This window comes from Balaenoptera physalus (genome assembly GCF_965194825.1).
Source record: "Balaenoptera physalus genome assembly, chromosome: 8".
Taxonomy (NCBI): Eukaryota; Metazoa; Chordata; class Mammalia; order Artiodactyla; family Balaenopteridae; genus Balaenoptera; species Balaenoptera physalus.
In genome coordinates this window covers 106048703-106073427 of record NC_138887.1, presented here as the reverse complement: position 1 = coordinate 106073427, position 24725 = coordinate 106048703, and the positions used below count along the sequence as shown (strand labels likewise).

The following is a 24725-nucleotide window of genomic DNA, read 5'->3' as shown; positions in this document are numbered from 1 at the left end:
GTTCCACTTTTCAATGCTGAATAAAAGGTTCAGAATAAGTGATGGGCCAGATTTGGCCCATGGGCCATGGTTTATTACTACAGAGAGCCTGAACTCTAAGCCATTTTGGTATATGTGTTAGTTAGCTTTTCCTACATAAGAAACCTCCCCAAAACTTAGTGACATAAAACAAGAATTTATTTATCTCAGCTGGGTGATTCTTCGGGTATTGGTTAGGTTTACTCATGTATGTTGATCAGCTGCAGGTTTGGCTGGGGGCTGGCTGACCTAGGATAACCTCAGCTCATCTCTGCTTCACTCTCATTATCCAGAAAGCTAGCTAGGAATTGTTCCATAGTGGGTGGGCAGGGTTTAGGAGAAAGCAAAAGTGTATAGTCTCTTGAAGCCTAGGTCAACACTGGCATGCTATCATTTCTGCCACACTCAAACAGGCTAAAGCAAGTCACAAGGCCATCTCAGATTCAAGGGATGGGGCCACCTCTTCATGGAAGGAGATGCAAAATGGTATTTCAAAGGGTGAGGAAACATGGATGGAGAACTATGGCTACTTTTAAAATTGAATAAAATTTACATATTACATATAATGCAATGTACAGATTTTAACTGTACAGTTCAATGAATTTTAAAAATATATAATCATGGGCTTCCCTGGTGGCGCAGTGGTTGAGAATCCACCTGCCAATGCAGGGGACACAGGTTCGTGCCCTGGTCTGGGAAGGTCCCACATGCTGCGGAGCAACTGGGCCCGTGAGCCACAACTACTGAGCTTGCGCGTCTGGAGCCTGTGCTCTGCAACAAGAGAGGCCGCGACAGTGAGAGGCCTGCGCACCACGATGAAGAGTGGCCCCCGCTCGCCACAACTAGAGAAAGCCCTTGCACAGAAACGAAGACCCAACACAGTCAAAAAATAAAAATAAATTAAAAAAAAAAAGTGCAGTTCCATCACATTTAAAAAAAAAAAAAAAAAAATATATATATATATATAATCATGTAACCAATACACCTAGGAAGGTATAGAACATTTTTATCATCCTGGAAAGTTCCCTCTTGCCCTTTCCAAGTCGAGCCCCACCACCCACCTCCAAAAACCACTGATTTCTGTCACCATGAAGCGGTTTGCCTGTCCTACAACTTCCTATAACTGGAATCATATATTATGTAGTCTTCCGTTTTTAGCCTCTCTTACTCAGTGTAATGTTTCTGGAATTCATCTGTGTCGTGTTTACCAGGTTTTGTTTTTTTCCTTTTTATTGTCGATATGTATGCCATTGTATGGCTTATACATAGTTTGGTTATCCATTCTCCTACTGATAGACTTCTGAGTTGTTTCCAGTTTTTGGCTATTGTGAATAAATATGAAAATGAAAATTCATATGCAACTATTTTTGAGGGCATATATTTTAATTTCTCTAATATAAATACCTAGGAGTGGAACTGCTGGTCACAGGGTAGACATATATTTTCCTTTGTTAAAAAAAAAACCCAAAACCCGCCAAATCTTTTTTCAAGTGGTTACACAATTTTACACTCCCACAAACAATGTATTAGAGTTCCAGTTCTACATTCTATTATTTGGAGTTGTCAGCCTTTTTAAATTAAAAAAGACTTTCACCATCCTAGATGTAAAGTCATGTGTCATTGTGATTTTAATTTTCATTTCCCACGCTGAACGCTTTTCCACATGTTCTTTAGCCATTATATATCTTCCTTTGAAGCAATGTTTGCTCAAGTCTTTTGCCCATTTTCTAGTTAGGTTATTTCTTTTTAATACTGATTAGTAGAAATTCTTCATATATTCTGCATACAAGTCCTTTGTTGGATATGTGTTGGGAATATTTTCTCACAGACTGTGGCTTGCCTTTTCATTTTATTAACTGTGTCTTTCCCCGAGAATTTTTAATATTGATGAAGTCACATTTATTAATATTTTCATTGTTTCCTTTTTCTTTCTGGAGCACTCTAAGGCACTGTTGCCTTATTCTATGGTTATGAAGATATTGTCCTATGCTTTCTTCTAGGAGCTTTAAAACATTAACTTTTATGTTTAGGTCTATGATCTATCTTAAATTAATTTTTGGTGTATTAAGTGAGATAGAGGTCAAGGTTTATTTTTTTCTACATGGATACCAAGTCATTACAGCACAAATTATTGAAAAGACTTTCCTTATTCTCACTGGATGGCTTTGGTGCCTTTGTCGAAAATCATTTGGTCCATTTCTGGATTCTATTCTGTTGCCCTGTTGTATTTATCTATCTTTTTTTGGCCAATTATTTGTGCTCACTTTTTAAATCTACCAAAACATACTTCTATCTATAGCTCACATGGCCAGAAACAAACCAAATGTTTAAACAAAATGTTTTTTAGGAATTATACTTATGAAAAGTACAAAAACAAAGGAATACAGTTCAGTGATTTATCACAAAGCAAATACCACTCAGGTCAAGAATTATTACATTGCAAGCACCACAGGTGCCCCACTCATGTCCCCTTCTAATCACTACCTTTAAAGGTAACCATTAGCCTTATTATAATGTAATCACTTCATTATTTTCCTTTATAATTTTACAATCTAAGTATTCACATATATGCATATATATAATATATAGTTTATAGCTACAGAAATATACACATGAAACTATAGTTTTGTTTTGCCTACTTTTGAACTTTACATACTGGGTTGGCCAAAAAGTTTGGGTTTTTCCATAAGACGTTCCATAACATCTTACAGAAAAACCCAAACGAAGCTTTTGGCCAACCCAATAAATTGAATTACATAGTATATATTCTTCTGTGCCTTTTTTGACATATATTTGTGAAATCAGTCCATCTTGTGGCATGTGGCTGTAATTTGTTCATTTTCATTGCTATATAATAGGCAACTTATAAAAATGTTACAATTTATTTATCAATTTCTACTTATAATGGACATTGGGGCTGCGCTGATTTGGGGATATTATGAACAACAGTGCTACAGACAGCTTTATACATGTTCCTTGGAGCATATGTGCCCACATTTCTCTCAGGTATATAACTGGGAGTAAGAATTCTAGATCATAGGGCATGTATAGCTTCAATTTTAGTAGATAATACAAGGCTGTCAGCCAAAGTGGTTATACCAACTTACATACCCACCAGCAGTTATGAAGGTTGTAGCTGCTCCACATTCTCATCAATGTTTAGTACAAGTTAAAATTTAGTCTCCTATGACTTCTAAGAAACAGTACTCAGCCTTGTTAATAATCAGGGAAATGCAAGTTAAAAACACGAGACACCACTTCATAACAAGGTACAGTGATATATTTATTGGCCATTTGGATATCCATTTTAATAAAGTGCCTGTTCAAGTCTCTTGCCCATTTTCCAACTGGGTTGTCTTTTATTATTTGTAGAAGGGCTTTGTATATTCTAGATGTGACCTCTTTGACAGTTACATATTGCAAACTGCAAATATATTATTCCAGTCTATAGGTTGCCTTGGGTTTTTTTGTTTTTTTGTGGGTTTTTTTGATGTACTAAAGTTCTTAATTTTGCTACAGTCAAAATTTTCAAACCGTTCCCTTATGGTTAGCATATTTTGTGTTCCATTTTATTCTTTCCCAATTCCAAGATCATGAAGATATTCTCCTGTATTATTTTCGGGAAGTTTTGTTGTTCTGCCTTGCACATTTACATCTAGAATCCACTTGCATTGACTTTTGTGTACAGTATGAGAGTGGAGTGAGTTTTCATTTTTCAAATATGGAAATCCAATTATTCTAGCACTATTCACTGAAAAGACTACCTTTTAATTATTCTTCTGAAGTTCCACTTTTGTTATAAGTCAGGTGTCCATTTCATCACTTTCCAAAAAACCCTGTACCCTTTGGCTATCACTCCCTAATCCCCTAGCCTTCAAGCCTCTAGGCAACCATTAATCTACTTTCTGTATCTATGTATTTGCCTATTCTGCACATTTCATATAAATGGAAACATATAACATCTGTCATTTTGTGTCTGGCTTCTTTTACTTAATGTTTTCAAGGTTCATCTGTGTTGTAGCATTTATCAGTACTTCGTTCCTTTTTATGGACAATTAATATTCTATGTGGATATATAATACCACATTTTGTTTATCCATTCATCCATTGAGGGACATTTGGGTTGTTTCCACCTTTGGCTATTGTGAGTAATGTTGGCATATGAACACTCATGTACTTTTTTTTGGACATGTGTTTTCATTTCTCTTAGGTGGAACTGCTGGGTCAAATGGTAACCCTGATAAACTTTCTAGAGAAGTGCCAAACTGTTTTCCAAAGTGGCTGCAAGATTTGAGGGTTCTGATTTCTCATCAACATTTGTTACCTGATTTTGATTCTAGTCAGCCTAGTGATTGTAAAGTGGTATCTCACTGCGGTATTAATTTGCATTGCCCTGGTGACTAAAGATGATGAACATCTTTTCATGTGTTTACTGACCATGTGTTTATCTTCTTTAGAGAAATGTCTATTCAGATCCCTTGCCACTCTTAAATTGGGTTGTCTTTCATTGTGAGTTATAATAGTTCTATATGTTCTTTACAAGTCCTTTATCAGATACAATCGTTTGCAAATATTTTCCTCCAATTCTTTGGGTCGTATTTTCACTTTTTTGATAGTTTCCTTTGTAGCATGGAAGTTTTAAATTTTGAAAAAGTCCAATTTATTCATTTTCTTTGTTTTTGTTGCTTATGCTTTTGGTGTTATAGCTAAGAATCCGTTGCCAAACCCAAGATCATAAAGATTTAGCTCTGTTTTTTTCTAAGAGCTTTATAGTTTTGGCTCTTACATTTAGGTCTTGATCCATTTTGAGTTAATTTTTTATATGGTGTGAGGTAAGGGGTCAAACTTATTCACATTGCAAGTGGCTGTATAGAAGTGGCAAAAGCAGATATCCTTGTCTTTTTAGATCTTACAGGGAAAGCATCCAGTCTTTAACCATTAAGTATATTAACTGTGGGATTTCATAGATGCTCTTTATCATGTTAAGGATGCTCCCTTCTTTTCCTAATTTTTTTTTTTCAAGAGAAAGGGCATTGGATTTTTTTTTTAATGCTTTTTCTGTATCTATGGAGATGATCTTGTGGTATATGGTTTTTATTCTATTGATATGCTATATTACATTCGTTGATTTCATTACATCAGTTACATTAGTTGATTTCTGGATACTAAACTAACCTTGACTTTTTGGATAAATTCTACCTGGTTATAGCGTGTAATTATTTTTATTTGTTGCTGGATTCAGTTTTCTAGTATTTTGTTGAGGAATTTTGCATCTATATTCATAATTGACATTGGTCTGTAGTTTTCTTGTGATGTCTTTGTCTGGTTTTGTAACCAGGGTAATATTGGTTTCACAGAATCACTTGGGAAGTCTTCCTTCCTCTTCTATTTTTTGGAAGAGTGTAAAGAATTGGTAGGAACTGTTTGGTAGAACATTCCAAACATTAAACGTTTGGTAGAATTCAGCAATAAAATCATCTGGGCTTGGGCTTTTCTTTGTTGTAGTTTTTCTGTTATTAATTCAATTTCTTTACTTGCTCTATGTCTATTTAGACTTTCTATTTTCTCTTTAGTCAGTTTCAGTAGTTTGTATCTTTCCAGGCATCTGTCCATTTCATCTAAGTTACCTAATTCATTGGCATTCCTTATTAGTCTGTATCTGGTTTTAATCTAATTTGATAATTACCATCCTCTTAGTTTTCTGGCACAGTCTTCTCAGCACAGTTACATAAGCCTCAAAGTTTAGAGTACTCAAGCATGTAGAAGTGTTCTCAATTATAGCAGTGATTGTGTTTTGCACTTGAGTCATCTGCCACAAACTTATATGATTTCTCCTAAACAAGGGTATCCAAAATGTAGGCATTCCTCCAAAAGGCTTCACAGCACATCAAAAAGTGCAGCAGTGCTAAGGAGCCACTTTATTTTGTCTTAAGTGGTTGATATCAAAGATGACTGTCTCATAAGGCATATTAAGTGACATTGTTAAGTAACTGCCAGGATAAGCCATTTCTACATGCAGTATCAAGCACTAGTTCAAGTTACTTCACTGTTACATGAATGAAAGAACATTTAGGAGTAGAGGGCCCTGCAAAATTACAGTTGTTGCATATACTGCTAGTTGCCCTCCCAACATTCATTCTGTCTTCTTGTTTTTACTAGCAAAAACCCGTCTTTATCAGGTTGGTAATGAGCTCCACTAAAAATCTCAATTTTCCAGGCATAGCTGTGGCTAGGAGTAGATACATAATATAATGCTAACCAATGATACGTAAAAAGAAAACTACTTGCAAAATTTTTGTGACATGTTTTTCTCATAAAAAGGGAAAGAATCAGGTAGCATGCACACTTAACCTTTGTTTTTCTTCTTACACTTATATTTCCTTTCTCTTAACAGGATCTTTCATAAAGCAAAAGTTTTACATTTTGATGAAGTCCAGTTTATCAAGTTTTCACTTTATTGTGGTTTTTTGTTTTTGTTTTTTAATATTTTTGGCCATGCCACGCAGCATGTGGGATCTTAGTTCCCCAACCAGGGATCGAACCCATGCCCCTTGCATTAGAAGCATGGAGTCTTAACCACTAGACTGCCAGGGAAGTCCCTATTAATTGTGTTCTTGCTGACAATTCTAAGGACTCTTTGCCTAGCTCTAGATTGTGAAGAATTTCTATTTTAAAAAGTTTTATATTTTACATTTAAGCCTGTGATCCATTTTGAATTAATTTTTTGTATTCAGTGCTAGACTTAGGTTGAAGTTCATTTTTTCTTTTTTTTTTTCACCTGTGGTTGTCCAACATTTGTTGAAAATGCTAACTTTCTGCCATTGAATTGCTTTTGCACTTTTGCCAAGAATTACTTGGGCATATTTGTGTGGCTCTGCTTTTGGGCTCTCTATTCTGTTCCACTTATCTATGTATATATCCCTCCACTAATACCACAGGGCCTTGACCACTGTAGCTATATAAAAGTTCTTGAAATCAGATAAGCTTAATGCTCCCACTTTATGCTTCTTTTCAAAATTATTTTAGCTATTCTAGTCATTTTACCTTTCCATGTAAATTTGTCTATATCTTAAAAAAAAGTCTTGATAGGAATTGCCTGGAACCCATATATCAATTTGGGAAGAACTGACACCTTTACTAGATTGAGTTTTCTAATCAATAAACATGGTATATTTCTTGATTTATTTAGATCTTCTTTGATTCCTTTCATTAGCATTGTGTAGTTTTAAGCATTCAAGTCTTGTAGATGTTTTATTAAATTTACACCTAAGTATTTAAGTTTTCTGAGTGATTATAATGATAATGTTGTATATTGTGGTAGGGGTTTGGATTACACAGATGTATGCATTTGCTAAAATTCACTGACTGATACACTTAGATTTGTGCATTTCATTTAATGTAGAATTTACCTCAAAATAGAAAAAGAATCACAAACAAAGACAACTTTAGAGGAGAAATGTAAGAATGTCTACAATTTACTTTGAAATAAATTGAAAGAGGTGTCCCTCTTCTTGCTCTGGGCCGATAATTTGTGGGAGTTTCTATTAATGAACTTGATCAGACATCTGGTTCTTACTTCAGGACCATCTCACCTAAAATACTCTTTCCTCTTAAATAAGACATCTTGATGGACTAATGACTAATCAGCCCATGCTCACACATAACTGTGATTTCATGCATTCGGTATTTTTTAATTTTTAAGGGATGCTATGACTCAACTATGGCCATCTGAGGCCTTAACACAGTCAAATAAATTGTAGCTGGACTTTAATTGAATATTATTTACCAACATCATCAACCATAAGGTGTTATTCAGTCAGTGGTTACAGGACATAAGGATAATTGCAGACACACATACATGTACACACATATGCATATGAACAGGTAAAGGACCTGTTTAACAAACCCCCTTTACCCCCCACTAAATCCCATGCTCTGCATCCCTATAATGCCCTGTCAAGCCCCCAAAACAAGGCAAAAACACACATGTACAAAGAACTTAGCCATCTACCCAATAACATGGACAACTTAATGCCCAAGATTAGACAGACCTAGGAAATAAACCCCAATCGTACCAATAAACTACTTATTCACCATTTATATAGACAGACATCTCCCTAGATCTAACGACCATTTTAATCAAAATTTTAACACTAAATCTAACATAAATCACATAAAACAACTATATACATGTTACTTCAATATGTGAAAACAACTTGTTAATGTAGCTTAAAACCTTAAAGCAAGGCACTGAAAATGCCTAGATGAGTTTACTAACTCCATAAACACATAGGTTTGGTCCCAGCCTTTCTATTAGTTTTTAATAAAATTACACATGTAAGCATCCACACCCCAGTGAGAATGCCCTCTAAATCATTAAGATTAAAAGGAGAAGGCATCAAGCACATTAACATTAGTAGCTCATGACGCCTTGCTTAACCACACCCCCACGGGAAGCAGCAGTGATAAAAATTAAGCCAAAAACAAAAGTTCGACTAAGTTATACCAACAAGGGTTGGTAAATTTCGTGCCAGCCACCTCAGTTACGATTAACCCAAATTAATAGAAATATAGTGTAAAGAGTGTTAAAGAGTTACATAAAATAAAGTTTTAATTAAGTCATAAAAAGCCGTAACTAAAATAAAAGTAGACTACGAAAGTGACTTTAGTATTTCCTGACCCAAACTGGGATTAGATACCCCACTATGCTTAGCCCTAAATCCAAATAATTACAAGAACAAAATTATTTGTCAGAGTACTACTAGCAGCAGCTTAAAACTCAAAGGACTTGGAGGTCCTTCACAGCCCTCTAGAGGAGCCTGTTCCATAATGGATAAACCCCGCTAAACCTCACCAACCCTGGCTAATCCAGTCTATATACCGCCATCTTCAGCAAACCCTAAAAAGGAGTGAAAGTAAGCATAATTATTACACATAAACACGTTAGGTCAAGGTGTAACCTATGGGATGGGAAGAAATGGGCTTCATCTTCTACTTCAAGAATATATTTTCACCACATTTTAGTTTTAGTTTATGAAAACTAAAAACCAAAGGAGGATTTAGTAGTAAATTAAGAATAGAGTGCTTAATTAAGACCATGAAGCACGCACACACTGCCTGTCACCCTCCTCAAGTATTATAATAATTTCCTATAATCTATTAGCAAATACTAATCATATGAGAGGAGACAAGTCATAACAAGCTAAGCATACTGGAAAGTGTGCTTGAATAAATCAAAGCATAGCTTAAAAAAAGCACCTAGTTTTCACCTAGTAGATTTCATAATTTATGAATACTCTGAAATAAATCTAGCCCAACACCCCTTCCCATTCTACTAGTACAAGCAAACTAAATAAAACATTCGCTCAACATTCAAAATAGGAGATAGAAATTTAAAATATCCCTGGCGCTACACAGAAAGTACCATAAGGGAATGATGAAAGAAGCATTAAAAGTAACAAAAAGCTAAGTTTACCCCTTGTACCTTTCACATAATGATTTAACTAGCGAACATTTAACAAAGAGAACTTAAGTTAAATATCCCCAAACCAGACGAGCTACTTATGAACAGTTTATTAGAACAAACTCATCTGTGTAGCAAAATAGTGAGGAGATTCATAAGTAGAGGTGACAAGCCTAACGAGCCTAGTGATAGCTGGTTGTCCAGGAAAAGAATTTCAGTTCAACTTTAAAAATCACCAGAAACCTTTTATAAATTTTAATGTATTTTTCATTGTTAGTCTAAAAAGGTACAGCTTTTTAGAAATGGGTACAACCTTATCTAGAGAGTAAAAATAAGCAACACCATAGCTGGCTTAAAAGCAGCCAACAATTAAGAAAGCGTTCAAGCTCAACAATAATTTTACCTTAATACCAATAACAAGCAAATCGACTCATAGATTTATACTAGACTAATTTATTAACCAATAGAGGCGATAATGTTAATATGAGTAACAAGAAGTATCCCTCCTTGCATAAGTTTACATCAGTAACTAATAATATACTGATAATTAACAGCAAATAAATACAACTCAACGTTAAACTATTTATTAAACACACTATTAATCCAACAGCCATGCACCCAAAGAAAGATTAAAAAAAGTAAAAGGGACTCAGCAAACATAAACCCCGCCTATTTACCAAAAACATCACCTCTAGCATAACAAGTATTAGAGGCACTGCCTGCCCAGTGACAACTGTTAAATAGCCACAGTATCCTGATCAAAGGTAACATAAACCTTTGTTCTCTAAATAAGGACTTGTATGAATGGCCACACAAGGGTTTTACTGTCTCTTAGTTTCCATCAGTGAACCTGACCTTCCCATGAAGAGGCGGGAATAACAAAATAAGACGAGAAGACCCAATGGAGTTTTAATTTATCAACCCCCCCAAAAATAACTAAACCATCAAGGGATAACAAAAATTTATATGGGTTGACAACTTGGTTGGGGTGACCTCGGAGAACAAAAAAGCCTCCGAGTAATTAAAGTCTAGACTTACCAGTCAAAACATATTATCACTTATTGATCCAAAAAGCTGATCAATGGAACAAGTTACCCTAGGGATAACAGCACAATCCTATTCTAGAGTTCATACCGACAATAGGGTTTACAACCTCAATATTGGATCAGGACACCCCAATGATGTAACTGCTATTAAATGTTCATTTGTTCAACGATTAAAGTCCTACGCGATCTGAGTTCAGACCAGAGTAATCCAGGTCGGTTTCTATCTATTATACATTTCTCCCAGTACGAAAGGACAAGAGAAATAAGACCCACTTTAAAAAGTGCCTTAAAACTAATTAATGATATAATCTCAACTTAATTAACAGATACAAAACATCTACCCAAGACTAGGGTTTGTTAAGGTGGCAGAGCCCGGAAACTGCGTAAAACTTAAACCTTTACAACCAAAGGTTCAAATCCTCTCCCCAACAAAATGTTTATAATTAATATCTTAACACTTATCATCCCCATTCTTTTAGCTGTAGCGTTCCTAACATTAATTGAACAAAAAATTTTAGGTTATATGCAACTTCGAAAAGGGCCAAATATTGTAGGACCACAGGGTCTAATATAACCCATTGCTGATGCAGTCAAGTTACTCAGTAAAGAATCACTACGACCAGCTACATCCTCCATTTCTTAGCAGAATACGCCAACATTATCATAATAAACATTTTCACAACAATCCTATTTCTAGGAGCATTCTATAACCCCTATATACCAGAGTTATACACAACCAACTTTATCATCGAAACACTATTACTAACAATCTCTTTCCTATGAATTTGAGCATCCTGTCCTTGATTTTGATACGATGAATTAATACATTTACTTTGAAAAAACTTCCTAGCACTAACGCCAGCCCTATGCATATGACACGCTTCATTACCTATTACAATATCAAGCATCCATCAAGAAATATGTCTGATAAAAGAGTTATTTTGATAGAGTAAATAATAGGGGTTTAAATCATCTTATTTCTAGAATCATAGGAATTGATGATTAAGAATTCAAAATTCGTGCTACCACATTACACCATATTCTATAGTAAGGTCAGCTAAATAAGCTATTGGGCCCTTACCCAAAAAATGTTGGTTTATACCCTTCCCGTACTAATAAATCCCATCATCTTTATCATCATCCTAACAACCATTATCTCAGGAACCATAATTGTAATAACCAGCTCCCACTGACTATTAATCTGAATCAATTTCGAAATAAATATACTAGCCATTATTCCCATTATAATAAAAATATTTAACCCACGAGCTCTAGAAGCATCCACTAAATATCTCCTAACACAAGCTACCACATCAATATTACTTATAATAGCCGTTATCATTAACCTGTTATATTCTGGCCAATGAACCATTACAAAAATCTTTCATCCAACAGCATCGACAGTAATAACCATAGCCCTAACCATAAAACTAGGACTATCTCCATTCCACTTCTGAGTACCTGAAGTTACACAAGGCATCTCATTAATAGCAGGCTTAATCTTACTAACATGACAAAAACTTGCACCCCTGTCAGTATTATACCAAATCTCACCATCCATCAGCCTAAACCAAGTATTATCTATATCCATACTATCCATCATAATTGGGGGGTGAGGTGGATTAAACCAAACCCAACTACAAAAAATTATAGCTTACTCATCAATTGGTCACATAGGATGAATATCAGCCATTATACTGTAAAACCCAACTATAACAACCCTAAACCTTCTAATTTATATTACAATAACATATTACAGCTCAGCTACCACTATACTTACTATCGCAATCACACACATGAAACAAAATATCCATTATTACAACCCTCATCCCCATCACCCTATTATCAGTGGGAGGCCTCCCACCACTATCAGGATTTAGGCCAAAGTGAATAATCATTTAAGAATAACAAAAAACAACATTATTTTACCTAAACTAATAGCTATTACAGCACTACTCAACCTATACTTCTACATATGACTCACATACTCTACAGCACTAACTATATTTCCCTCCATAAATAATATAAAAATAAAATGACAATTTGATTTTGCAAAACAAACAATTTTCCTACCAACAATAATTGTAATATCCATAATACTCTTACCCCTTACACCAATACTCTGAGTAATGGATTAGGAATTTAGGTTACACAGACCAAGAGCCTTCAAAGCCCTAAGCAAGTTTAATTTACTTAATTCCTGCTTAATAAGGACTGCAAGACTATATCTTACATCAATTGAATGCAAATTGAACACTTTAAGCTAAATCCTCACTAGATTGGTGGGATTACACTTCCCAAGAAACTTTTAGTTAACAGCTAAATACCCTGGTCAACTTGCTTCAATCTACTTCTCCTACCACCAGGAAAAAAAAAGGCAGGAGAAGCCCTGGCAGAATTGAAGCTGCTTCTTTGAATTTGCAATTCAATATGTAAAATTCACCACAGGACTCGGCAAAAAGAGGACTCAACCCCCGTCTTTAGATTTACAGTCTTAATACTTACTCAGCCATTTAACCTATGTTCATAAACCACTGACTATTCTCAACTAACCATAAAGACATTGGTACTTTATACCTACTACTTGGTGCTTGGGCTGGGATAGTGGGCACTACCTTAAGCCTACTAATTCATGCTGAACTAGGTCAACCTGGAACACTGCTTGAAGACGATCAGATTTACAACGTAGTTGTAACAGCCCACACATTTGTAATAATTATCTTTATAGTTATGCCCATTATAATTGGAGGCTTCGGGAACTGACCAGTTCCACTAATGATCGGGGCACCCGATATAGCCTTTCCCCATATAAATCATATAAGCTTCTGATTACTTCCACCCTCTTTGCTACTACTTCCTTCATCATCTATAGTTGAAGCCAGTGCTGGTACAGGCTTTAGCCAGAAACTTAGGCCATGCTGGAGCTTCAGTAGACCTTACTATCTTTTCCCTGCATTTAGCAGCTGTTGCCTCAATTTTAGATGCTATTAATTTTATTACAATTATTAACATAAAACCATATGCTATACCCCAATATCAAACACCGTTATTTGTATGATCAGTTTTAATTACAGCTGTGCTACTGCTACTATCATTACCTGTACTAGTAGCTGGAATTACTATGCTATTAACAGACCGAAACCTAAACACAACCTTTTTTGACCCTGCGGGAGGGGGAGATCAAACCTTATATCAGCACCTATTCTGATTCTTCAGACATCCTGAGGTCTATATTCTAATTTTACTTGGATTTGGAATAATCTCACATATTGTAACTTATTGCTCAGGAAAAAAGAGCTTTTTGGGTACATAGGTATACTATGAGCTATAATATCAATTGGACTTTTAGGATTCATTGTATGAGCTCACCACATGTTTACAGTAAATACAGATGTTGAAACATGAGCATATTTTACATCAGCCACTATAATTATTGCTATTCCAACAGGAGTAAAAGTATTTAGTTGACTAGCAACCCTTCACGGAGGTAATATCAAATGATCTCCAGCCATAATATGAGCCCTAGGCTTCATCTTCCTTTTTACAGTAGGTGGACTAACAGGAATTGTCCTAGCTAACTAACTCATCACTAGACATTGTCCTTCATGATACAGATTACATGGTTGCACACTTCCACTAAGTATTATCAACAGGAGCTGTATTCGCTATTATGGGAGGCTTTGTACATTGATTCCCACTATTCTTAGGCTATACACTCAACTCAACATGAGCAAAAATTCACTTCGTAACTATATTTGTAGGTGTAAATAAAACCTTCTTCCCACAACATTTCCTAGGTCTATCTGGAATACCACAACGATATTCTGACTACCTAGATGCATACACAACATGAAACACTATCTCATCAATAAGCTCAATCATTTCACTAACAGCAGTAATATTAACAATTTTCATAATTTGAGAGGCATTTGCATCAAAATGAGAAGTCTTAACAGTAGAGCTAACTAGAATGACTAAACAGATGTCTACCATATCACACATTCGAAGAGCCCACTTATGTTAACTCAAAATAGCTAAGAAAGGAAGGAATCAAATCCTCTTCTACTGGTTTCAAGCCAACATCATAATCATTATGTCTTTCTCAATAAATGAGATATTAGTAAAATTTTCCATAACTTTGTCAGAGTTAAATTATAGGTGAAAGTCCTATATATCTCCATGGCATATCCTCTCCAATTAGGTTTTCAAGATGCAACATCACCCATTATAGAAGAATTACTACATTTTCATGATCACACATTGATAATTGTGTTTTTAATCAGCTCCTTGGTCCTCTATATTATTTCACTAATATTAACAACTAAACTAACACATACAAGTACAACAGAAGCCCAATAAGTAGAAACTATCCGGACAAACTTACCAGCCATTAACCTAATTCTAACTGCCCTGCCATCATTACGAATTCTTTACATGACAGATGAAATTAATAATCCTTCCCTTACCGTAAAAACTACAAGACATCAGTGATACTGAATCTAAGAATATACAGACTATGAGGATTTAAACTTTGACTCCTACATAATCCCAACATCAGACCTAAAGCCAGGAGAATTATGACTATTAGAATTAAATAACCAAGTAGTATTACCCATAGAAATAACAATCCGAATACTAATCTCCTCAGAAGATGTTTTACACTCATGAGCCATGCCTTCACTAGGCCTAAAGATAGATGCAATCCCAGGATGCCTAAATCAAATAACTCTCATATCAACACGACCAGGTCTGTAGTACAGACAATGTTCAGAAAATCTATGGGTCAAATCATAGTTTTATACCTATCGTCCTTGAACTAGTACCACTAAAATACTTAGAAAAATGATCTGCACCAATACTATAAATTCATTAAGAAGCTAAATAGGGATACTTGGCAAGATGGCGGAAGAGTAAGACGCGGAGATCACCTTCCTTCCCACAGATACAGTAGAAATACATCTACACGTGGAACTGCTCCTACAGAACACCCACTGAACGCTGGCAGAAGACGTCAGACCTCCCAAAAGGCAAGAAACGCCCCACGTACTTGGGTAGGGCAAAAGAACATCGAAATAACAGAGACAAAAGAATAGGGACGGGACCTGCACCAGTGGGAGGGAGCTGTGAAGGAGGAAAGGTTTCCACACACTAGGAAGCCCCTTTGCGGGCGGAGACTGCGGGTGGCGGAGGGGGGAAGCTTCGGAGCCACGGAGGAGAGCGCAGCAACAGGGGTGCGGAGGGCAAAACGGAGAGATTCCCCCATGGAGGATCGGTGCCAACCGGCACTCACCAGCCCGAGAGGCTTGTCTGCTCACCCACTGGGGCGGGCGGGGGCTGGGAGCTGAGGCTCGGGCTTCGGTCGGATCGCAGGGAGAGGACTGGGGTTGGCGGCGTGAACACAGCCTGAAGGGGTTAGTGCGCCACAGCTAGCCGGGAGGGAGTTCGGGAAAAGGTCTGGAGCTGCCTAAGAGGCAAGAGACTTTTTCTTCCCTCTTTGTTTCCTGGTGCGCGAGGAGAGGGGATTCAGAGCGCCGCCTAAACGAGCTCCAGAGACGGGCGTGAGCCGCGGCTATCAGCGCGGACCCCAGAGATGGGCATGAAACGCTAAGGCTGCTGCTGCTGCCACCAAGAAGCCTGTGTGCGAGCACAGGTCACTCTCCACACCGCCCCTCCCGGGAGCCTGTGCAGCCCGCCACTGCCAGGCTCCCGTGACCCAGGGACAACTTCCCCGGGAGAATGCACGGCGCGCCTCAGGCTGCTGCAATGTCATGCCGGCCTCTGCCGCCACAGGCTTGACCCGCATCCATACCCTTCCCTCTCCCCCGCCTGAGTGAGCCAGAGCCCCCGAAGCAGCTGCTCCTTTAACCCCGTCCTGTGTGAGCGAAGAACAGATGCCCTCAGGCGACCTACACGCAGAGGCGGGTCCAAATCCAAATCTGAACCCCGGGAGCTGTACAAACAAAGAAGAGAAAGGGAAGTTTCTCCCAGCAGCCTCAGAAGCAGCGGATTAAAGCTCCACAAACAACTTGATGTACCTGCATCTGTTGAATACCTGAATAGACAACGAATCATCCCAAATTCAGGAGGTGGGCTTTGGGAGCAGGATATATTAATTTTTCCCCTTTTCCTTTTTTTGTGAGTGTATATGTGTATGCTTCTGGGTGAGATTTTGTCTGTATAGCTTTGCTTTCACCATTTGTCCTAGGGTTCGGTCGGTCTGTTTTTTTTTTTTTTTACTTAAGAAATTTTTTTTTCTTAACAAATGTTTTCTTAATAATTTTTTCCTTATTTTCTATTTTTAAAAATTAAAAAAATTTTTTCTTGAGGATATGGGGAGGAGGAGGGGTAAGATGTGACAGGGTGAGAGAGTGGCATGGACATATATATACTACCAAGTGTAAAATAGATAGCTAGTGGGAAGCAGCCGCATAGCACAGGAAGATCAGCTCGGTGCTTTGTGACCACATAGAGGTGGGATAGGGAGGGTGGGAGGGAGGGAGACGCAAGAGGGAAGAGATATGGGAACATATGTATATGTATAACTGATTCACTTTGTTATAAAGCAGAAACTAACACACTATTGTAAAGCAATTATACTCCAATAAAGATGTTTAAAAAAAACAAACAAAAACAAACAAACAAAAAAAAGAAGCTAAATAGCATTAACCTTTAAAGTTAAAGACTGGGAGTTAAAACTTCCCTTAATGGTATGCCACAATTAGATACATCAACATAATTTATTACTATTTTATCAATAATTCTGAGATTATTATAATAATCATAAATTAATGAATTAGAAAACAGCACAACAGAATAAATGTATTCAAACATTGACTCTTTGACAAAACAAGATAAATCCCACTAATATAATCAGGGAGAAGAAAATAAGAATGCACAAATACTTCACATAAAATATGAGAACAGAAAAAAATCTCAGGTTCAAAGGAAATTATAACAATTATAAGAGAATTCTTTGCCTAAATCTATGTAAATAAATTAAAAACTCTCCATGAAAAGCATTATTTTTCTAGGAAAATACAAATAACCAAAACTGTCCCTAGAATAGATAGAAAACCTAAAATAACAAAGAAGAAACATAAGTTGTATAATAAAAATATTCTTTGTAACTGTAAAACAACAATAACAATTATGTCCAGATAGTTTTAAGGAAATTCTATCAAACTTAAAAGAACAGTTAACTGCAGTATTATTCATATTGTTCTGGAACACAGGGAAAGGACTTTGAGAAATGTTTATAACAAAACCTTTAAAAGTATAAAAGCTAGAAAATTACAAATGTATCTTACCTATGAATATTAAAGCAAATATACTGTGTAAAATATTAGCAAACAGAATTCAGCAACACACTAAAAATAATACATAATGATTAACTGTAGTTTATTCCAATAATATTGACTTAAAGAATCTACTAGCATAATTCACCAAAGCAATATACCAAATGAGAATATTATGATCCTTTCTCCCCAGAGACGTTGAAAAACCATTTAATAAAATGTAGTAATTATTCCTGGTAAATTTTCTTAATATAAGAATAAATGGACACTTCCTTGATAGGATTGAAAGCAAATTTATTTCAAACTAGAAGCTTATAGTTTGCTTAGTGGAAAAACACTAAAAGCATTCCCATTAAAATTAGGAATAAGATGAATGTAAAATTATTAAATATTTTTTGAAAGTACCAGTCAATGCATTCAGTCAAGAAAAAAAATGTGAGGTATTAACAACTGGAAATGAGGAGATTTAATTACATTACTACTAGATGATGTATATCTAGCACATATATAATAATTCAAAAATTAGAAACAATAGGTAGGTAGTTTCAAAATTAATACACAAAACTTAACTTTCTTCTACAAAACAAATTAGAAAATAATACCTAACAATACAACTTAGAAAACGTGTGGGAAAAAGATTTTAAACTATATTAAGGGAGATAAAGGAAAACCAGAATGGAATAAACAGTGAGACATACCTTGTTTTTGGGTAGGTAGATGCAATATTGTAAAGATGTCACTCTTCCTTAAATTAATCTATAAATGTAATGTGATCACAATAAAGTTACCAATGTTAATTTTGGGGCAACTAGGAAAGCTTTTTTAAAATTCCATATAGAAATACAATAAGGCAAAAATAGCCAAGAAATTGGAGAATTAAAAAAAAAGAAAAAAGTAATGATGGGGAACTAAGTCATCATAACAAAACTTACAGTTTTAAAGCTATAGTAATAAAGGGTTTCATGCCATTATATGAATAGACAAGCTAACAGAATAGAATTCAAAATCAGACCTAGGAGTCTAGTATATAATAATTGTGGCTTTTCCAATCAGTAGAAAATAAAAATAACTTACTTACTAATCTTGTTGGCACACTTGGCTAGATGTTAACAGAACTAGATTGGGAGCTTACTTCTTGCATCAAAATGGATTCCTGGGCTTCCCTGGTGGCGCAGTGGTTGAGAATCTGCCTGCCAATGCAGGGGACACGGGTTCGAGCCCTGGTCTGGGAAGATCCCACATGCCGCGGAGCAACTAGGCCCGTGAGCCACAACTACTGAGCCTGCGCGTCTGGAGCTTGTGCTCCGCAACAAGAGAGGCTGCGACAGTGAGAGGCCCGCGCACCACGATGAAGAGTGGCCCCGCTCGCCGCAACTAGAGAAAGCCCTCGCACAGAAACGAAGACCCAACACAGCCAAAAATAAATAAATAAATAAAATTTTAAAAAATGGATTCCTAGGGCTTCCCTGGCGGCACAGTGGTTGAGAGTCTGCCTGCCAATGCAGGGGACGTGGGTTCGAGCCCTGGTCTGGGAAGATCCCACATACCGCAGAGAAACTGGGCCCGTGAGCCACAATTGCTGAGCCTGCGCATCTGGAGCCTGTGCTCCGCAACAAGAGGCCGCGATAGTGAGAGGCCCGCGCACCGCGATGAAGAGGGGCCCCCGCTTGCCACAACTGTAGAAAGCCCTCGCACAGAAACGAAGACCCAACACAGCCAAAAATAAATAAATAAATAAATAAATAAATAAATAAAATGGATTCCTAATGAATAAAAAGTTAGTCACAAAAAAATACAACTTGAAAAGTGTAAGAGAAACATGAGAATTTCAAAATCCAGAAGTCATAGAAAAACAGTAGATATACTGATTACATAAAAATTAAAAATTTCTAAATGACAAAGATAAAAGGTAAATGACAAACTAAGAAAAAAAGTATGCAATGTATACGACATAGTAAGCCAATCTCCTGAATATATAGAGAGCATATACAGACCAAGAAGAAAACAAAAAGTACAACCGACAACAAAATGGGCAAAGTATTTTATCAAACAGTTCACATAAAAAAGTCAGTAAATATACCTGTTGTTCATTTGTATGTTTTCTTTAGAGAAATGTCTATTCAAGTTCTTAGCCCATTTTAAAATCTGGTTATTAGTTTTTCTGCTTTTCTTTATATATTTTAGAGATTAACCCCTTATCAAATATATGTTTTGCAAATATTTTTCCCATTCTATAGGCTGCCTTTTCACTATCTTGATTTCTTCCTTTGCGTGCAGAAGCTTTTTAGTTTGATGTATTCCCACTTGTCTCTTTTTGCTTTTGTTGCCTGGGCTTTTAGTGTCATATCCATGATATCATTGCCACAAACAATGTCATGAAGCTTTTCCCCTTGTTTATTTCTAGCAGTATTACAGTTTCAGGTCTTAAGTTTGTCTTTAATCTGTTTTAAGTTGATTGTTTTGTATAAGGTTCCAATTTCATTCTTTTGCATGTTGACATCCAATTTTCTCAACAACATTTTTACAGACTGTCTTTCCCCCATTGTGTATTCTTGGCACTCTTGTCAATTATCAGTTGACATATATGCCTGGATTTATTTATGGGCTCTCTATTCTGTTCCATAGGCCTATATGTGTGTGTTTATGCTAGTACCATACTGTTTTGGCTACAGTAGCTTTGTAATATATTTTGAAATCAGAATGTGTAATGCCTCCAGCTTTGTTCTTCTTTCTCAAGATTGATATGGCTATTTGTAGCCTTTTGTGGTTCCATCGGAATTTAGAGTTGTTTTTTATTTCTGTAAAAAAATGCCACTGGAATTTTGATATGGATTGCATTGTTAACATCAGTAATCTTCAGGGAAATGTAAATCAAAGCCACAGTGAGACATCATCTTGTACCTGTTAGGATGGCTATTATCCAAAAAATAAAAGACAAGTTTTGGCAAAGATATAGAGAAATTGGAATTGAACTGAAATGTAAGTATAAATACAGACCAGATTTTGAAGACATAATATTAAAAAAAATGTAAAATACTGTGATTATATTTGGATTAAATAAAATATATTTTGAAATCAATTTCACTCCCCCACCACCCCCTTTTTTTTTTTACTGGATGAATTCTATTTATTTATTTATTATTTATTTATGTATTTGGCTGTGTTGGGTCTCAGTTGTGGCACGCGGGATCTTTGTTGAGGCACGTGGGCTTCTCTCCAGTTGTGGCATGTGGGTTCTCTCTCTAGTTGTGGCACAGGGGCTCCAGGGCACATGGGCTCTGTAGTTGTGGCACGTGGGCTATAGGGCACATGGGCTCTGTAGTTTGCAGTATGTGGGCTCTCTCATTGAGGCACGTGAGCTCAGTAGTTGTGGCGCGTGGGCTTAGTTGCCCTGTGGCATGTGGGATCTTAGTTCCCCTACCAGGGATCGAACCCACGTCCCCTGCACTGGAAGGCGGATTCTCTACCACTGGACCACCAGGGAAGTCCCTTTTTTACGTTTTTAAATGTGACTACTAGAAAATTTTAAATTATATACAAGGCTCATGTTATATTTCTGTTGGAACACACTGTTCTAATACCATGATTCTTCTCATTGAAATCAAGTGTGGCAAAGTAAGTTTGCCAATGTTTGAATCCCGAAAACTAAGCTCAGCGGACCAGAAGAAGAGACACCATATAAATCTTGTGGTTCACGAAGACGAGGCACCCATCTCCCTAGCTGATATTCCAATAGTATCTGTGTAGTCCGGGGGAAAAATGGGTCACTAATAGAGTCAGCTGTAAAAGGATTCAAACACAATCATGAGTGATAAGAAGGAAAACCCCAATTCCTATAATTCTTTTACATAATTTTTTTTCCAATAACATTAATTTATGAATACTTGTGGATATTGTTATAAATATGTTATACTTCGTGGCATTTAAAAAAATAAAAGTACTAATGAAATTTTGTAATAATTAGTTTTCACAACAGCTAGAAAATAGTTGTTGACCTCATATACTATAAATTTATGCTAAATTCTCACTGTTACTCCAAAGACATTTGTTTCTTACAGCTTTTCTAGCAAACTGTCTACTGCTGAGCCTTCTTAAACTTAATCACACTGAGGCAACATTTGTCTAATGCCTTAAATGACACTCACTGACCATAATTCCTCACCACCTACTGGAACTATATTCTCAGAGGTTGCTAGTGAACTCCCGGTTACAACTTCTCAGTTCTCATTCTAGGGCCACTGTTTGACACAACACCAGGAACATAATTTGCATAGAATACAATGGGGTTGCCCCAAGTAGGTAATGCAGTGGCCCTCTTTCAATGGGATAACTGTGGGGCATCAATTTGATGCTGATAATCATCCCTCCTTAAGCTCATTTCCCTTGTTTTCTATGATGCTACACTTCCTAGTTTTCTTTCTATCTTTCACATACTTGGTTCTCCATTTTGTCTCACTGACTCCTCTTGCTCTTTCACCTCTGAAATGTGGCTTTTTAGCTAGATTTAATTCTTGGTTATTTTTTGTACAATAGCAGATATAGTAACTGGACTAAGAGTCAGACAAACTGAGTTCTATTCTACCACTTTGTTTCTATATGATTTTGGTTGGCCAATGCAGCCTCTTTGAACATAAATCTTACTATATGTAAATAAGAGGTAATATTACCTTCTCTTGCTACTTCTCAGGATTCTTATATAGATCCATTTATCCGACAGTTATTAATTATCTAGTATTCCATTATATGAATAGAGCACATTTTGTCTAATTTACAGTATGACTCAAAAATGGCAACGTAGCTATTTATGAGTTGGAAAATAAAATTAGATCCATACCTCTTACTATTTGTAAGTCATAGAGAAATTAAATACCAAAATTCAAACAAGTAGATAAAAGTACTTAAAGGAAATTTAGATGATTATATTCATGACCTCGGTGTAGGGAAGGTCTTTGTAGCTTAAACAGATATAAAAATAAAGAGCCACAAATGAATAATGATAAACTTAACATCAAAATAATTCTAAACAACAGAAGCAACAAAAGCAAAGTTAATAATGGATTACTATGAATGGGCAATTCATAACAAGGTGGAATATAAACAGTCAAGCATATGAAATAATTCTCAATTTCTATAGCAATCAAGGAAATGTTACTTAAAATAGTGAGGTACCTTCTTTCTTCCAACAGACAGGCAAAATTTTAAAGACAAAAAAGTGGGCAAAGAAGTCTGCACAATAGTACTATAAACTTTCTATGAATATGGGTATAGGTATGTGTATAAATGCAAAGAAAAAGGTCTAGAAGGATACATACCAAACTGAGAACAGTTGTTATCTCAAAAAGGAAGATTTGTTATAGGATGGCGGTGAAAATTATCACAAAAAAAAAAGGATAAAAACCTTATCTTCAATTTCAGAATATCTTCAGATAGATATGTGAATATTTAGAAGAAATATTTTCATGTGTCTTTGAAAGTACTCTAAATGTATAAAATTTAAAAACTCAAGTATACATCAAAATGGCCATATACATATACATTTGCAAGTGAATGACTTTATTAAGGAAACTCTTCACACAGGCATACTTCATTTAAATAAAGATGTACTTCCAAAACATTGTGTCCATAAAAATTTGAATCATACTGTAAATGCATTTAAAGAGCTAATTATTTAAAGAAATGTCAAGGTAAATTCTTATGTTAAGTGAAGTCCTTTATAATGACCACTTTCATTTAGTTTAATTAAAAATCAAACCTTAAAAGTTTGAACTTCATGGGAGGATCAAGAAGACAGAGTAGGAGGACGTGGAGCTCACCTTCCTCAACAAATACATTAAAAAAAAAAAATCTACATGTGGCACAATTCTCAGAGAAAACTAACTGGAAACTGGCAGAAGATCTCCTATACAACTAAAGCTGCAAGAAAGATCTCCATGTAACTGGGTAGGACAGCAAAAAAAGGCATCAGGTCAGGACCTGTGCCTCTGAGAGGGATCTATAAGGAAGAGAAGGTCCATATGGGCAGACCCTTACCCTGGAGAGGGAGCAGACAGACTCACAATCTGGGCATCCATGTCCTGGGGTCCTGCACAAAGGAGACAAGCCCTCTCGCCTGGGGAAATCCACTGAGACAGAGAGAAGGGCTGGAGAAGCCTAGACTCTACTTGTGAGGAGTGCACGTGAGCTGGCTTGCTAATAATCAAGGTGGAGAGAGCCTTGCACTGGCAGCTGCTGCCTTCCTGCACTTCCCAATTGGAAGGGGTGAACGCCCCGTCTCTGCTCAAACCACACCACAGCCTGGTGTGAGATCAGGGCAAAGATTTGGTCTAACTGCACAGAATCAGACCAGGGTGCATGCGGTGTGATCCAGGCATAGCTGCGGTGACCACTGTCAGCACACACACAAGGCAGTGCCACAATAACGTGCAGCAGCTATGTGCTGAATCGTGGGCAGACAGGTCCTGGTGAGGAGTGTGAAGCAATCTGTTCCCCAGTGAGAGCGCGCTGGCTCCGCCCACTCCACGCTGCAGCTCAGCACCAGGTATGTGGCAGACAGGTCCAGGGAGAAGTGTGCCACAGAGGCAGCCCAGATCCCAGGCAGCAGCACAGCCACCTCAATTTCTGCAGCCACAATGCCCACATCCTCAGCCCCAGCCTACTCCACACCACAGCCTTGTACTAGACCTGGGACAAAAACAACGGAGAAAGGGATACGACCTTGGGCTGCATCTGAGAGGAACCGCAGAGACCTACACAGGCGGTGCATAGGTTTGCTGTGACCACAAGAGCCTCACTTCCTTCAGCAATCACCTCCTTTGGGGAAGGGCACGCACTCAAGGGCAATGGAACCTTACTGAACCCAACCCTCAGAACTTCTACTCCAAAACCAGGGAGCAGACCCAGAAT

General features: G+C 36.8%; 1 protein-coding gene across 1 annotated transcript in view; it reads right to left on the bottom strand.

The window, feature by feature from the left end:
• The window catches only part of AGBL3 (AGBL carboxypeptidase 3), a 137060-nt gene that overhangs the window by 100801 nt on the left and 11534 nt on the right, over positions 1-24725 (bottom strand). Inside the window, 2 exon segments of the mRNA XM_082473192.1 lie at positions 21404-21450; positions 21452-21602. Coding sequence (XP_082329318.1) covers positions 21404-21450; positions 21452-21602 — 198 coding nt within the window.